Source organism: Equus asinus, chromosome 3, assembly GCF_041296235.1.
Source record: "Equus asinus isolate D_3611 breed Donkey chromosome 3, EquAss-T2T_v2, whole genome shotgun sequence".
NCBI lineage: Eukaryota > Metazoa > Chordata > Mammalia > Perissodactyla > Equidae > Equus > Equus asinus.
The window spans coordinates 4,101,615-4,116,540 of record NC_091792.1 but is presented as its reverse complement, the minus strand read 5'-3'; the positions used below and the strand labels follow the sequence as shown (position 1 = coordinate 4,116,540).

Below are 14,926 nucleotides of genomic sequence, written 5' to 3'. Positions count from 1 at the left end.
CGTTAGCAGCATGGCCCTAGACACCAGAGTCCGGCCTGGAGTGAACTGAAGTGGAACTTCTGAGTGGCCGCAGGGCCGGGCACCATCTGGCCCCGAGTGGCCTAGTTCTGCATTGGCATGCTTCCAGCAGAGGCCTCCCATCCTCCCCTGAGCCGCCCAGGGTGTGAGAAAGAGCTCCTGGGAAAACAGAAACAGAAAGGCAAAACCTTGAGAGGCTTCGTTGCATAATTTGTTGTTTGTTTATGACTTCCACGCATAAAGGAACACTCAGTGCCTTGGGGTTCAGTGCAGTCAGCAAAGCCCTTTGCCTGATGAAAACAGTAGGCCGTTTGAATGGGAGCAAACAAATCGCTAACAGGACTGCTTCTGTCTCTCGGTACAACACAAACCAATTGTGGAAATCAACGATTATCTGCTCTTCAAGAGTAGTTTATCTGTCTAGGACAGAATCCAGCTGTGAGGACTGGGCAGGCACTGAAAAGGGGCTTCCAGAAACAGGGGTTCACCGGGGGAAGACCTACGTGGAGTTAGCAGTTAACACACGTTTCTGAAATTGTGGCTCGGAGTCCCACATTTTAAGTGGACATGGCACTTCAGATGTCAGTGGAAGATGCTAATGAGGGTTTGGGCAGTATTTGGGCAGTATAGTTGTGTTGTGTTGTGTTGCGTCCTCCCGTGGGCTGTGGGTGTCTGCTGGCCTGCAGCATGAGCCCTGCAGAGGCTGGCGGGTGGGAGGGGGAGTGCCAGCTGGAGTTTGTGCCCTGTCTTGCAGATGCCTAAGGAAGCACCCTCAGAATTGCTCAGTGATGGCACCCCGGACCCCAAAGAAAATCCTGGCCAAAAGAGAAATAGATTGTGTGCAGACAAACCTTCACTGCTCAGTAAGAGGCTCAAGACGTGAGAGATTAGCATTTTACAGCAAGAGAGACTGACTGGAAGGGCCTCTTCTGTGAGCAGCTCTGTTATACCCTCTGTAGGGAGAATTTGCATTCCATTTAGACTTGTAAATAAAGAAGCTAAATGAGTAATAAGAATAAACCGGGTGATAATCAAACCAGGTCAAGATTATCAGTTCAGCCTCAAGCCTGTTAATTCCTTACTTGAGATTTCCAAGCGTAATTAATTTATTCTACTAAATTTAAGCTTCAAGTTGAATATTAAGTTGGCAGGTTTACGTCTCATGTTTTAATGTTTGAAATTAGAGCAAAGTACAGTAGATTCCTTAACTTTGGAGACATAGTGCCTTAAAATATGAATTCTGTAATAATTTCACTTATATATAAGTGTATTTGTGGACTATAATAAAATAAAAGGTGATATAAACCAAAAACTTTTCACTAGCAAAGTGTTTACCCTTCTTTGCAGAGACTATTAGGGGTTGCGGTGGTAAAACGAAAGCCATTTGGGAAAAAATCCCATACAGCAAACGTTAAAAAGCAAATGTAGGGTCTCCCCCGGTGGCGCAGCGGTTAAGTTCACATGTTCCGCTTTGGTGGCCCAGGGTTCGATGGTTCGGATCCCGGGTGCGGACATGGCACTGCTTGGCACACCATGCTGTGGCAGGTGTCCCACATATAAAGTAGAGGAAATGGGCACGGATGTTAGCTCAGGGCTAGTCTTCCTCAGCAAAAAGAGGAGAATTGGCAGCCGATGTTAGCTCAGGGCTAATCTTCCTCCAAAAAAAAAAAAAAAAGCAAATGAATAACTCAGACCCCTGTTAGGGAACTAGGAGTAGACAGTCACAGTCCTGTGGGGACTGGGAGTGGGTACAAGGAGTATGCCCAGAAACACTCTTAAAAATGGAGCTGGAACAGCAGCAGTACGCAAAGCACTGCATTCCCAGTCAGGAGACCTTGGCTCTGTCTCCGCAGACTGTGTCACCTGGGCAGGTCACTTACCTGTCAACTGGGAAATCCACTTTCAGCCAATCATCTTCCTCTTCTCACCATCAAGTTTGTTATCAGCTATGCACACCCCCTCACACAAGAGCAGGCCCGTGTGTTACTGCACCAGATTTGTTTTTGACGGCCACCGGGAAAGCCAAAGACCAGGACAGTGAGATTGCAGCAGAGAGAGATTAATCACAAGGAAGCCATGCGAGGAAGCAAGAGCATGAGTCTCAAATCCACTTCCCCAAAAATGGGAACTCAGGGATATTTATGGGAGAGGGGGCAACATGGTCTGAAATGTGGAGATAGGAGATTGGAGGGGAGGAGAGGTGAGGTAATTGATGATCTGCACAAGCACAGTCAGATTCCATGCTTCTTCGTAGGACATGTGCTGACAAAATGGCAGCATTAGCATGATCAAAGGGAGGAGTTTTCAGCCTCTTAATGTCAAAAGGTCACCCATTGGACATTTGCATGGGCCCAGTTGATGAGTTGGTGGTCTCAACCGGCCTGGAGTGGACAAAGGGGTTCTAATTTCTGAAGAAAAGCTCAAATGCCCTTTACCATGGTGACCCAGGCTCCAGAGAGATTTTATCTGTAGGAACCTAGTGGGAGTCAGTATATTGCTTAAACAGCACAGTTAACAATGGGCAGGGGAACAACTAAAAGCTATAATCAGTAATTGCAAAAAGGAAAAAAACTTTAGTTCCTAGCTACTTAATCATCAATGGCTAACTGTTGGCCAATTTCAATCCCTCCTATTCTTTGGTATTCCTCATTCTTGAGGGATTCAGGGCAATGACCCATCTAGCTACTTCCTGCTGAACTGGGGCATAGATCTGGGTTAGAGGAATGAACCAGTTTAGCACTCGTTTGGAAATATTCTCTTGTTCCCAGCTTCATGTTGACATTTTGTATGATTAGAATTTTGTACCTTGCTCAACAGTTTTGGAACAACATCTAAAGTCACATTTTATAATCCGGTATTAGACCAGAAGGATAAGAAGTATAGACAACCCAAATTTTAACTGTCCTTGAAAAATAGACCTAATCCAGTGGGGCCTCCATCTGATATCCAGGTGGGGCAGATATCTGGTCTCAGTTCCTGATAGTCTTTTGCTTTACTGGATGTGCGTCAGAGACCAGAGCAATGCCCTATACCCTGATCTTTCAATTGTCATTGATGATGGCTATCAGCATAGACTCCATGCCTGGGGGTCATCACATTCCTACGGAACTCAAAAGAACAAAGTTATTAACTTATAGCAACTGGGAGGGTCCTTAAAATCTACAGAGCATGTCTGGATTAGTTAATCAGAGGTCATTCAAAGTTACAATATGGTTTCTTTTCTACAGTTTGGCTTCCCTTATGTCAACCTTGTGTTGAGCCAGTATCAATTCCCCATATTGTTGTTCATCCTCAAGCTTCAGGGATATCCTATTGGTGTGGGTCATAGGTTGTTCCATCTCATTGGACCAGTCTCTTAGTAAGACGGTGATGCAAGTGGACTCCCAAAGTTAGGCCTATATTGTGTGAGCAAGTAAGTAGGTATTTAATAAGGATTTCTAGAGGGACCAAAAGAAAAACAAGTTTAATGGTGGGAGCAAATTATAGACCAGCAAATTATAAACCTCTATGAGCCCCAGCAGCAGCCAGTCAAAAAGATTTCTAAGTGTCAGAGTCGAAGCATCCTTTGCAGTTTGAAACGTCCCTAATGATGTCATCAGGTGTTCAGGTATCTTACACAGCAACATACATGAATCTCTGTCATTTCAAGTTATCGAGCTTCAGTTTGCAAGGCTTCAGGAAAAAGGCCAGGTTCAGTTCTCAGTGATTCCAAGTGAAAATGATGGGAAAAAAATGAAAACATTAGTTTGGAGATTTGTAGCCAGATATTTCAAGAGTCTAGAAGAATTCAGGATCTAATCCAGTTACAGATATAAAACAAAAACCTCAAAGACCATTATCAGAACTAGAACCTAACTATCCATGAATGTGTACTATAGTTTTTATTGAAACATAATTTGTCTCCCTAAAATCATCCTCATTTTTATAAAAGTTAGCCAAATTAAGACTAACTGGTTTGCAAGATAAGTTTAATTTTAATAAACTTTGCCCAATTGTTTACACAAATACAGCAAGAATAGCCATTGATAATATAGGCTCTTTTAAATCTGCTTTGCTGGAATTTTTTATGAGGAATCTTAGATTGAACTTTAAAGGCCTCTCAAAGCCAGAAAACCCAAGCCAAGGACTTATCATCAGATTTCACCTGCAATACCTACAGATTTGGGTGGATTCCTCTCTTCTCGAGGTTCCCCAAAATATTTCAAGGTTCCAGGTGCCTGCTAGATAAGTGACCTTCCTTACTTACTGGGTAAGAGAGATGGAGTCCCTGTAAACAAGGCTTCAGGCCAATATTTCCAAGTGGTTTTATTTCCAAAAGTCAACCTTTATTCCTCAAAAGGTGTCTTGTCATATCTGAGTCTGTATGTTTCTCTCAAATACGACATTCCAGTCAAAACCTTGGTAATATAACCCATGTTTCCAATTGTGTCTTGTTATAAGGAGAACAGATTCTCATTGAACTTATGCAAATAACTATGTTGCCATGAAAACAATACTCACTCATTAAGAATTTCCAAATCCTGGAGAGATCAGGTAGGGATAAAAATAAATAAATGTTTCAAATCTGCTTACAAAGGTATAATTTATCATATTGATATATGTCATAGTTAGCATGAAAGAGAGAAAATGACTTCCTTAAATCTGGAAACAAAATAGAATGTCAAAAAAATCAGCAATATCTCAAATGAAAAGTCATATAAATTATAATCATCCTCATCAGTTCATTCAGTCCTGTCTAATCAATTCTTGATCTTAATCTTCTGTTAGCTGTTTTATGAGGTCATCAGTTTCTCTGTTAGAGTTCTGTAATTTCTTACCCAGTTCAGTTTCATAATCAGGAAGCTTATCAGAAGCCTGTATTCTAAAGTGCCAGAATCCTTTCCATGAATTTCTCTGAAGACAGAACATATTTACAAAAGCAAAAAGCATCAAACAGCAACTGTCTACAAATGACAAAAGACTCAAAAGGGCAATTGACAAAAAGACTTGGCTGTTTCTGAAACATACAACACTTCAAGATAATCACTAGAATTATGGTTGACAATCAGGACAGATCAGAATTTTAGGAATGTTATATAATTTTTAAAACTTATATTAATAACATTTACCCACATAATACTACCCTAGAAGGTTTATCATCACTTATTTGACAATGCTTCCCATGTAATTTAACATACCAAATAAGCCTAATTAGCTTAGTATCTTCCTCCTTATAGGAAGAGAGAGCAAATTTCTTTGAGAAGTCTCAGGAGCGCTCTGAAAATCCTCAGAAAAATTCTCTTTCTTCTTCCAGGTCAAAAGAAAGACTTTATTCAGGATTTGAATATTTATGGATGGGGGGAGCTTGTCAAAAATATCAAAAGGTTTTAAAACACTTGGTCAAACAGGAAACAATGCTCACTCTATTCAATCAAAGTGAGAACAGAAACAGTCAAGGGTAAACAGAGTTAAAATAGTGAAAAAATCTTAATAGAGAGACCACAGTCTTTTTGAACATAGGAAATTATTTTAACACAACACAGATTCTCTGTCTTGTAGGTAGACTTACTCAAAAATAAAGTAAAACCTTTTATAACCTCTTTATCAAGAGCAAACCAAAAGTTCAAGAAACTTATCCTTTTGAGAGAGAAAAGCAAATTTTAATTTTTGCACCAGCTCATTTTTTACATTAAAACTCAATTACTTAATTGGATTTACTTTAATCTTAGCCAACTTGACCAGGCATAAAACTCCTTTCAGAATTTCTCTTTCACAAACCTTCTATAACTTTCTTTTTACATTCAAAATTTGTCCCATGCTTCCTTTTTTTGTCTTCCAGTACTTTAAGACAAATTTATCTTTCTTAACCCAACAAACAAAAGTATTTCCATTCTTTATACCTTCTTCACTGAAAACTCATGTCTTACTTTCCTTGAATACAAATCTGTTTTCCTTATTAATTTTAGTAGCTTGAATTACACATATTAATTAGAATTTTCAACCCTTACTGACCTTAGTGAAAACTAAAAACTAAGAAGTTATGAACTGTTGTTTACATTAGTATTCTGTGGTTTGGCAAATTTATAAATACCTTTTGTAATTTCTAAAAACATGTTACTTCATAGTACAATTTTTTAATAAAATACAAGACAAGTTTACTAACAGACCCCAACATCTTTTAGTTTCTTTGTAATAAGAAGCCGAAAGTAGATAAACCTAGACATGTCTAACTATATTGTTTCAGTATTTTATCTTATTTAAAAAATGACCCAGAGAGTCAGTGAGTTTTTTATCATTCAATTTCACCTAGCAAAACTTCAAAGTTTCAAGTTACCAAAAAGGTTTTGGAAGTTATTTTATTCTTTTTTTTTTTTTTTTTTAAAGATTTTATTTTTTCCTTTTTCCCAAAGCCCCCCGGTACATAGTTGTGTACTCTCCGTTGTGGGTTCCTCCAGCTGCGGCATGTGGGACGCCGCCTCAGCGTGGTCTGACGAGCAGTGCCATGTCTGCGCCCAGGATTCGAACCGTCGAAACACTGGGCCGCCTGCAGCGGAGCGCACGAACTTAACCACTCGGCCACGGGGCCAGCCCCTGGAAGTTATTTTAAATACACACGCCATAATACATAATTATTGTTAAAAAGTTCAGCCAACACTTTTATCTTTTTCATATCTATTTAGTTTACTCTTTCCCAATAATTATTTAGATTGCCTACAAAACTTCATGAGACATTGGACAAAATCAGTTATCATTCTGAGATATTATTTTGCTGACAAATTTGTAGTAGGGATAACATGGGCTTACTTGACTAGTAAACCCAGGCTGTATGTCTGCATCATATCAAATGCTGATGACTCTGAGGACATGTCCATTTTAATCAAAACAGCAATCTTAAATAAGTTTTCAGTTATCAAAGATTAATTTATATCATGGTAACTTGAAAGATATCTGGGTTAGTTTGTATTATATTTACAATTTACGTAGTGCTTACTTTTAGCCAATTAAACAGAACTCTTAATTTTGGGCCATACCATCCAGAAGTAAAAATATCACACACATCTAACATACATACAGACACACATACGCAGAGTCTCCACAGCTATTGTTTTAAAAATTACTGCCATGAATCAAGTACAGTAATACAAAGCTCCCTAGTTATGAATCCAAATTTTGTTTTGAGCCTTTTTACTAATATTTGTGGAGAAGACACTCAAGATGCTAGATTTTTGGTGAGGGTGCTCTTATGGCTGTGTTTTGGCCTTGTTCCTTTTTTTTCCCTTCAGTCTTAGGAATTAGTGATGCACTAGATAGTCCCCAGAGGATTTGCAAGCTCTTTCAGATAAGGGAAGTGGGTGGAACCTGAATTGCCTCTAGAGCTGCATTTCCAGTCTTACGAAGATTTTCTAAGGACAGTTGCTCTTGGTTTCTCAGACATTGGGTTGTAACTCAAGTAACGTTATAGGTTGATCTACCTGTCCAAGTACATCATAAGGGCGGAGAAACCTCTCAAGTTTTCTCCAAGATGGAGTTTCTGGGGCACAACCCATCCAAAATTGAAAGTGTTTCCAATTAATTAAAATGCACCCCAGGAGTGAGTCTCCGGGGATGCATGGAGCATTCTTCATGGCAGTAAAGCTGGTGTCTGACTGACAGCGAGACAGAGAAGCATGCAGAGCCCAAATGCAGGCGTCAATATAGTTATAAGATTTAGTCAAGTCCCAGTCGGCCTGGGCACTTAGTCCCCCAGCAACATAAGGCAAGCCAGAGAGGCAGGAGACAAAGGCCTGGAGCAGGCTGGGGGCTAGGGGTCCCTAGAGTTAAGTCCCTAGCAGAAAGTTTTTTAAGTTTCAGTTTTACAGGTCTAGGTTCTGCTCAGGTCCAGCCTGAACTTAACTGCAACTTGGTGACAACAGAGGAAGTGATGAGTGAGACAGAAAAGAAGGGAAAGAGGTGATCAGGCCTTGCCCTCCCGGCCTCTTCCCAAAGGTTATCAAATAAGGGTCACACAAACAACAGTTCCTGGAAAGACAGTTTACAGATTACGGATCTCCTGTCCCCACAACTGACTCAGTGGGTGCCTAAAATACTCAATAATACTCAATACTCAGTGTTTAGGAGACAAAACAGGGTTCCAGATTCTGGAATCATCCAGGTGCGCAAAAACCAGAGGAGAGCTCCTAGGTTGGAACTCAGACTCTCCGAAACCAGCCGGGGTGGGGGTGAGGTGTGGAGCTCTCATTAGTATCTGAAAGACCACGAGAGGAAGCTGAGATTCCAAATTTGATTAAGTTCTTAAGACTAGTCATTACAAGAGCTCTCTTATTGTGGCCACGTGGTGTTACAGAAAAATACCATCTTTTTCCTTTTCATGGACTCATAACTGAAAGTTGCCCAGTTTTGAAGAATGCAGCCTAGGGGGCTGCAGGTGGGAATGAAATTACCATTACCCATTGTTTCAGAATTTAGACACGGCTGGTGAAAGCATACTTATGCTGCAGCCAGAACCAAAACCAAACCAACCCAAGCCAAGAGCACTTCTGTGAACAGATCCCTAATTCTTCCTTATTGTTGAGCGTCCCTGAAACCAAGACCCTCACAGTGAAGGCCAGACCAAGGCTTCCTTTGTCAGAAGTTTCAGAGGGTGTCCCCTGCCAAAACGAGGCTTCCTGTTTGGAAGTCAGACCAAAGGAAGAAGAAATAAGAATGTGGTCACTTGTACCGAAGTCACTCACCAAAAAGACATCTTCCAAACCAAGAAACCATCTCTCTACTGCAAAGTGAAAGTATGTGCCAAGGAGTCAGCAGTGCCAAGCCAGGAAAGAATCCCAGAACAGCCCCAGGAGAAACCCTCCTGACAGCTGCTGGACTTGTCCACAGGTTCTCCACACTGTCAAGGGGCTGATGAATCTCAGGCAAAAAGGTCCGTCTGGACTGAGCTCCTGGCTGGCTCACCAAATTTTTACTGCACCAGGTTCATTCTTGCCCACTGCCCGGAAAGCCAAACACCGAGATGACGAGATTGCAGCAGAGAGAGGGTTTAATCACAAGGCAGCCATGTGAGATAGCGAGAACATGAGCCTCAAATTCGCTTCCCTGAAAATAGGGACTCAGGGATATTTATGGGATGGGTGGCAAGGTGGTCTGAAATGTGGAGGTGGGTGATTGGAGGTGAGGAGAGGTGAAGTAATTGATGATGTGCACAAGCATAGTAGGACTCCACGCCTCTTCATAGGATCCATGGTCACAAAATGGCGGCATTAGCATGATCTCAGGGTGGAGTTTTTAGCCTCTTAATGTCAAAAGGTCACCTATTGGACATCTGCAAGGGCCCAGTTGATGAGTTGGTTGTCTCAATCAACCTGGAGTGGACAAAGGGGAATTAGAACCTAATTCCTGAAAAGCAGCTCAATCCCCCATTACCATGGTGACCCAGTCTCCAGGGAGATGTCATCTATAGGAGTCTGGTGGGAGGCAGGTAGCGTATCCCCTAAACAGCACAGTTAACAATGGGCAGGTTAAACAGCCAAAAGCTATCGTCAGTAATTGCAAAAAGGAAAAACACTTTAGTTCCTAGCTACTTAATCATCAGTGGGTAACTGTGTGCTGGTCACATGCACACACATACACACACACACATTTCTAAACAGACTTTGGCAGAGAGAAGCGAGAGACCTAGAACCTAGAGTCTGCTCGTGACCTAATGGAGCCATGAGACGTCCACTCGGAGGCTAAGGATCTGGCTGGGGCAAACTTTTATTTTAGTGTTGTCTTCCCATTATCTCCCTATTGCTTTCCTAATAGTTACTTTATGTGGTTTCTTTGTTTCATAAAAAAGAGAGTAATTTTGCTATGACTGTTTCATGATAACTGAAAGGGATGTTAGGAGGAAAATTAATTGTAAAAAGCTTCCTGAGTTCATCACAAATAAAAATGCTATAAAAATGCAAGATCTCATTACTAAATACTTTTCACTGCTAAAAAGTATACCTGACTCTGAGAATCCTGGCTGGGTAATGCTGAGGTTGGTTCCGGGAGCCAGCAAGGAGGAAAGGGAACAGAGGCCTCTGTGGTTTGCTCCTGGGGAGCAAGATAATCACAAGATAACTAGAACTTTCATGGTGCAGATCAGCACTCCTATGGGCATCTCTCCTTGGCGTGCTCAGAAGGTGCTTGTTTCCTCTTACTGGAGCTGGTGTATATGTGCCAGGGAGGAAGGAGAAAACAGCCCAGACCTGTGTCAGGAGTTTCCAAGTATGAACCAGCGGAAAACTAAGACTTCGTTCTTCAGTACCCTCCACTCTTCTTCATTATCTGTAAGTTAGGTTTGCGTAACAAGGAAAAGAGACAGAGAAATAAATTACTCCTTCCCGAATGCAGCAGAGACAACCTGTGTGTGATGTTCCCGGGAGTGGCCGCACATCTGTGGCGTCACAATAGAGGCCCTGTCAGTTTGGGTCCTCTGGACTCAAGATAGTCCCGAGATAGCTCTAACACCAAGATAGTCAGAAGGGCAAAAGATTGATTAGGGGAAGGCCTGGGAGAGAGGGCAGAGGGAGAGTGCAGGAATCAGCAGAGACATTGAGGTCTGACACCTGTGAAAGGAGAAGAACCAGAAAGGAGGATCGAGGGGGAGGAGTGTCAGACCTAGGCACCGCCCTGAGAAAGTCTGTGCCAGCACCTCAGGAGCCTCTGTGCCAAGGCTGTCCATGCAGGAGAACTGAGCTAGGCAGAAACGACCAGGCCCCTGGTCGCCTGCTGACCTCGCTCCTTGGCTGGGGGCTCCCAGGAGAGCAGATCCAGCTTAACTGCTGCAGTGGATCCTGAAGATGTTGTCGCTGAAGGCTGTCAGCTGGCTGCACTCCTCGCCACAGGTTCTCTTTGGAAATGGAGAGCTGAGCCACACGCTCCCACAGCTGCCATGTCCACTCCTTGGGCCACGCAGATCCATGTCCCCACACGTTGGGGGAGTGCTCCTCACTGGTTCCCATGGGTCTCGCTTCCTGAGGGGAGACCTAAAGAGAGAGGCGAGTGGAGCAAACCACAACTGCTGTCACTGCAAACAGTCTCAGGGCCACAACTGGTACTCATCACCCCCTCCTCACCGTTGAAAGTCCCCTCGCCCTCAGCTATCACTTCTGGACATCCCAGTAGTGGTGTGACTCACCCTCATCCTAAGGAGTGTGAGCCCCTGGAGACCATTCCCTTCTCAGGCCGGGGCTGCGACACTTGTCCATTCAGTTACAATTAGGCCAGGAGGACCAAGAGACACCAAAACATGTCACCTGAGCTCCACACATATTCCTGCCTCTCCCCAGTGGAACAGCAGCTCTACCTCCTCCTGTTGACCAAGGTCAATAAACCCTGCCAATATGGTGACTCCACCTGCTGCTCCCTAGACACGAGACAACAGCATGCTCAGGGGTAGCTTGTAGTTTAACAGGACTCGTGCTCTGTCTCTTGGCAGAAGTGCACCCTTTGGGGACCAAGGCCTCCAACCCTGCAGAGCCCAAAATTGTAGAGAGGAGAAGAACAAAATTGTCCACCAAGTCATTGATGATAAGTGGGGCCATTCCCGCTTTCAGTCCTTCGATCCAGGGGTAACTGGGGACACTGCCTTATGGAGGTCCCTGATTGAGTGCAGTCTGAATGATGGCATCTCATCCTTGCAGAGCATTCTCTCTGAGCTGGTGCTTCAGTTGCATCTTTGTTCAGGACAGTGTTCCAATGCCCTATCAGAGTGGCAGCTTCTGGACGGTATGAGTGTAATACAACCAGTTGAGCTCATGGTGATGGGCCCACCCTACACATCTTCACTGTCGAGTGGGTTCCCCCTTTGGATGCTATCTTGGGTGGGATTCCATGCATGTGGATCAGGTACTCTGTAAGCCCCTGGATTGTGGTGCAAACCCCTACAGGCTCTGCAAGTGGGAAAAGCAAAGGCAAACCCATACCCCAAATAGACATCTATTCCTGTGCAGTCAAACCACTAGCCCTTCCAGAGTGTAAGGAGCCCAATGTGGTCAACTTGTCACCAAGCAGCCAGTTGATCTCAAGGAACAGTGTGATATCAGGGACTCAGTGCTGGTCTCTATTGCAGGCAGATTAGGTATTCAGAGGAGGCAATAGCTGGATCTGTCTTGGTAGGTGGGAGTCCATGCTGTGGGCCAACGCGTTGCCTCTATCTCTGCCACTGTGGCCACTCTGCTTATGTACCCATTATGCCTACCATGAGGCGGCTAATGTCAAAGGCTGGCTAGTGTCAACTGGCTAAGTCATTTTATCTACTTGGCTGTTCAGTGCCTCTTCTGTGGTAGATACTTTTTGGTGGACACCAACACGTGATACAAAAAATCTTAATATGTGCTATTTACTCCATATATTCATTCATATGCCTCTACCAAATACCTCCTTTATCACAGACCTTCTGATGCTTTCACGCTGCTGACCAGCTAACCAGGCAGGCCATTCCCCACTGCTCATGATTCCATACACTTCTCCTTCCACACCAAGTGGATACTAGGTGCGCCACTCAAAGTCCTACCATTGGGAAGATTTCCCCTTGCCACTGTCTTTCAAGGCCACCAGGGAGTGTGCCTGTAGTGTGGCCATCATCCACCATACTGAAATGATAGGTCCCTGATTCTTCATAGGTTTATCTCCCACCCTCTTGAGCAAACATGTCTTACTGAGGCCTCCCATAGACTAGCCACCTCTCTTCCTATAGGGTCAGGATGACATCATCCACATGACAGACCACTGTGATATTCTCCAGGATGCCCAGATTGGCCAGATGGCCTCAGTCTAAGTTATGACACAGGCAGGAGAGTTAACACAGCTTTGGAGCAAAAGTGTAAAGCATATTGTCTGTTTCATAGGAGTGCAAACTGTTTCTGATTTTCTTTTCTGATTGAGTTAAAAATAAGCATATTCTCCAAATTAATGACCACATATCGTGCACATGAGGCCTCATCAATTGGCTCCAGCAGCACCACCACGTCCAGTGCTGTGGCCACAATGGGCCCACTGCTTGGCTGAGCTTACAATAGTGTGTTGTCATTTTCCAGTTGTCCCTACTTTCAAGTCAGCTAATTAAGAGGAGAGATGATAGGGACAGCCACTCTTTTAGATTTTTAAGAGTGGCACCAGTCTCCACCATCAATGCCCAGAACGTGAACTTGTCTTTGATTTATCATTTTGGTTGCAGAGATGAGGCCAGGTGTGTGGAAGGGCAGTTTCAGAGTCTTCTGCCTGGCCACTGCACTATGATAGCTCCTACTCCCCAAGCTGAGGACCCATTGTGCAGATGTCTCTAACTGCCAAGTATGTCCTTCCCACTCATGCTTCTGGGGATGGGGAACCAATCACAGGTGGCCTTGAAGAGCAGTGAGTTTTCCTGCCTACGTCCTCCTAAGAAGGCTTGGCACTCACCTGACCAAACAGGAAAAGCTGCTTTGGGGCAGTGGAGGCGAGAAGGTATAGAGACTTTGAATGGGGCTCTTTGTGACTAGGCGGCGGAGGGTTGTTCCTCAAGGAGAGCAAGGAAAAGAAAGCTCAGTTTCCAAGATAGGACATCCAGCTGAAGTAGAAACGAGTAAAATCCAAGACCTTCTCCTGATTGTTCTGAAACAAGGAATCTATGCCTTCGTGAGTCTACATTTTATTAGATTTATTCAGACATAGTGATGTATTTTGGTGCCACTGTAAATAGCATATTTGTAAAATTTAAATTGCCAACCACTGTTGGTGTTTAGAAATTCAGTTGATTTTTGCATATTGACTTTGATTTGAGCAAACTCACTTGCAAATTCCAAAAGTTTGTCAATTCTTTTGGATTGTACATATATAATTCTATCATCTGAGAAGAATAACAGCATTATTTATTCCCTGGTGATCCCCATATCTTTTATTTTTTCTTTTTGCTTTACTCCACTGGCTAGGACCTCCAATATGATCATCACTAAAACTGGTGAGAGCGGACCCTTGTCTGAGTGCAAAGGGGAAGCATTCAGCATTTACTCCAAGCAGGAGCTCTGCTGTAGGTTTGTGTGTGGGTGTGGACACATCGATAAGATCAAGGCTGAGGCCTCCAATTCCTGCCTTGTCGCAAGTATTTATCATGAATGCGGATGATGAATTTTATCAAAGGATGTTTGTATCTGTTTAAATGATTTGATGATTTTCTCCTTTATTCTGTCACTTGGGTGATTATGGTATTTTTCTCTTCCCTCTTCTTTGTGCACATGATCTCTTACTGACTGCCCATCCATGCTTCCAGGCCTCTCTTTAAGGAATTCCTTTCATGATGCTTTCTCTTAAAGCCACTTTATACTATCACTTGGACTTCATTGTTGCTTTCCTTCACACCAATAGCCACTTTATCTTTTGTTATGTCACTTTTATTGTATTTTAAAATTTCTCTATTTTTCCCCAAGTTTTTATTTTGAAAAATTTTGAACTTCAGGAAAGTTTTGCATCATAGTGACACCTCCACGTGTCCTTCACCTGGACTCACCCACTGTTGACATTGTGCCCCTTTCTTCCCTCGCCGTGTTCCTGCACACACATTGTCGGGCTTCGGCTGAGCCATCTGAGGATCGGTGCTGACACGAAGGCAATTCACCCTCAGTACTTCCCCGTGTCTTTCCTCCAAACAAGGGCATTCTCCTACAAATCAATTGTCATATTAAGGACACAACATTAATTCATAATATTATCTAATATATAATTCAGAGTCAAATTTCCTAAATTGTGTTAATAATGTCCTTTATAGCCTTTTTAAAAAATTTAGAATCTTATCAAGGATCCTGTATAGCATTTAGTTGTCAATCTGGAATATTCCCTGTCTGATTTTTTTTTTCTGTCATCACATGGATTTTTTTGAAGAGTCCAAGCCAGTTGGCCATTTCAAAGAATGTCTCTCAGTTTGAAT

At 43.1% G+C, this 14,926-nt stretch overlaps 1 protein-coding gene across 2 annotated transcripts in view; it reads left to right on the top strand.

Moving 5' to 3' along the window:
- The window catches only part of ETNPPL (ethanolamine-phosphate phospho-lyase), a 35,142-nt gene that overhangs the window by 16,733 nt on the left and 3,483 nt on the right, over positions 1-14,926 (top strand). The window contains exon 13 of one of the 2 annotated variants that reach the window (XM_014839081.3): positions 773-1,330. The exons of the other annotated variant lie outside the window; for it this stretch is intronic. Within the exon in view, the coding sequence (XP_014694567.1) occupies positions 773-901 (129 nt within the window). The 3' untranslated portion in view covers positions 902-1,330. Of the gene's footprint in view, positions 1-772; positions 1,331-14,926 lie in introns of those variants that run through there. 2 annotated transcript variants of the gene reach the window in all.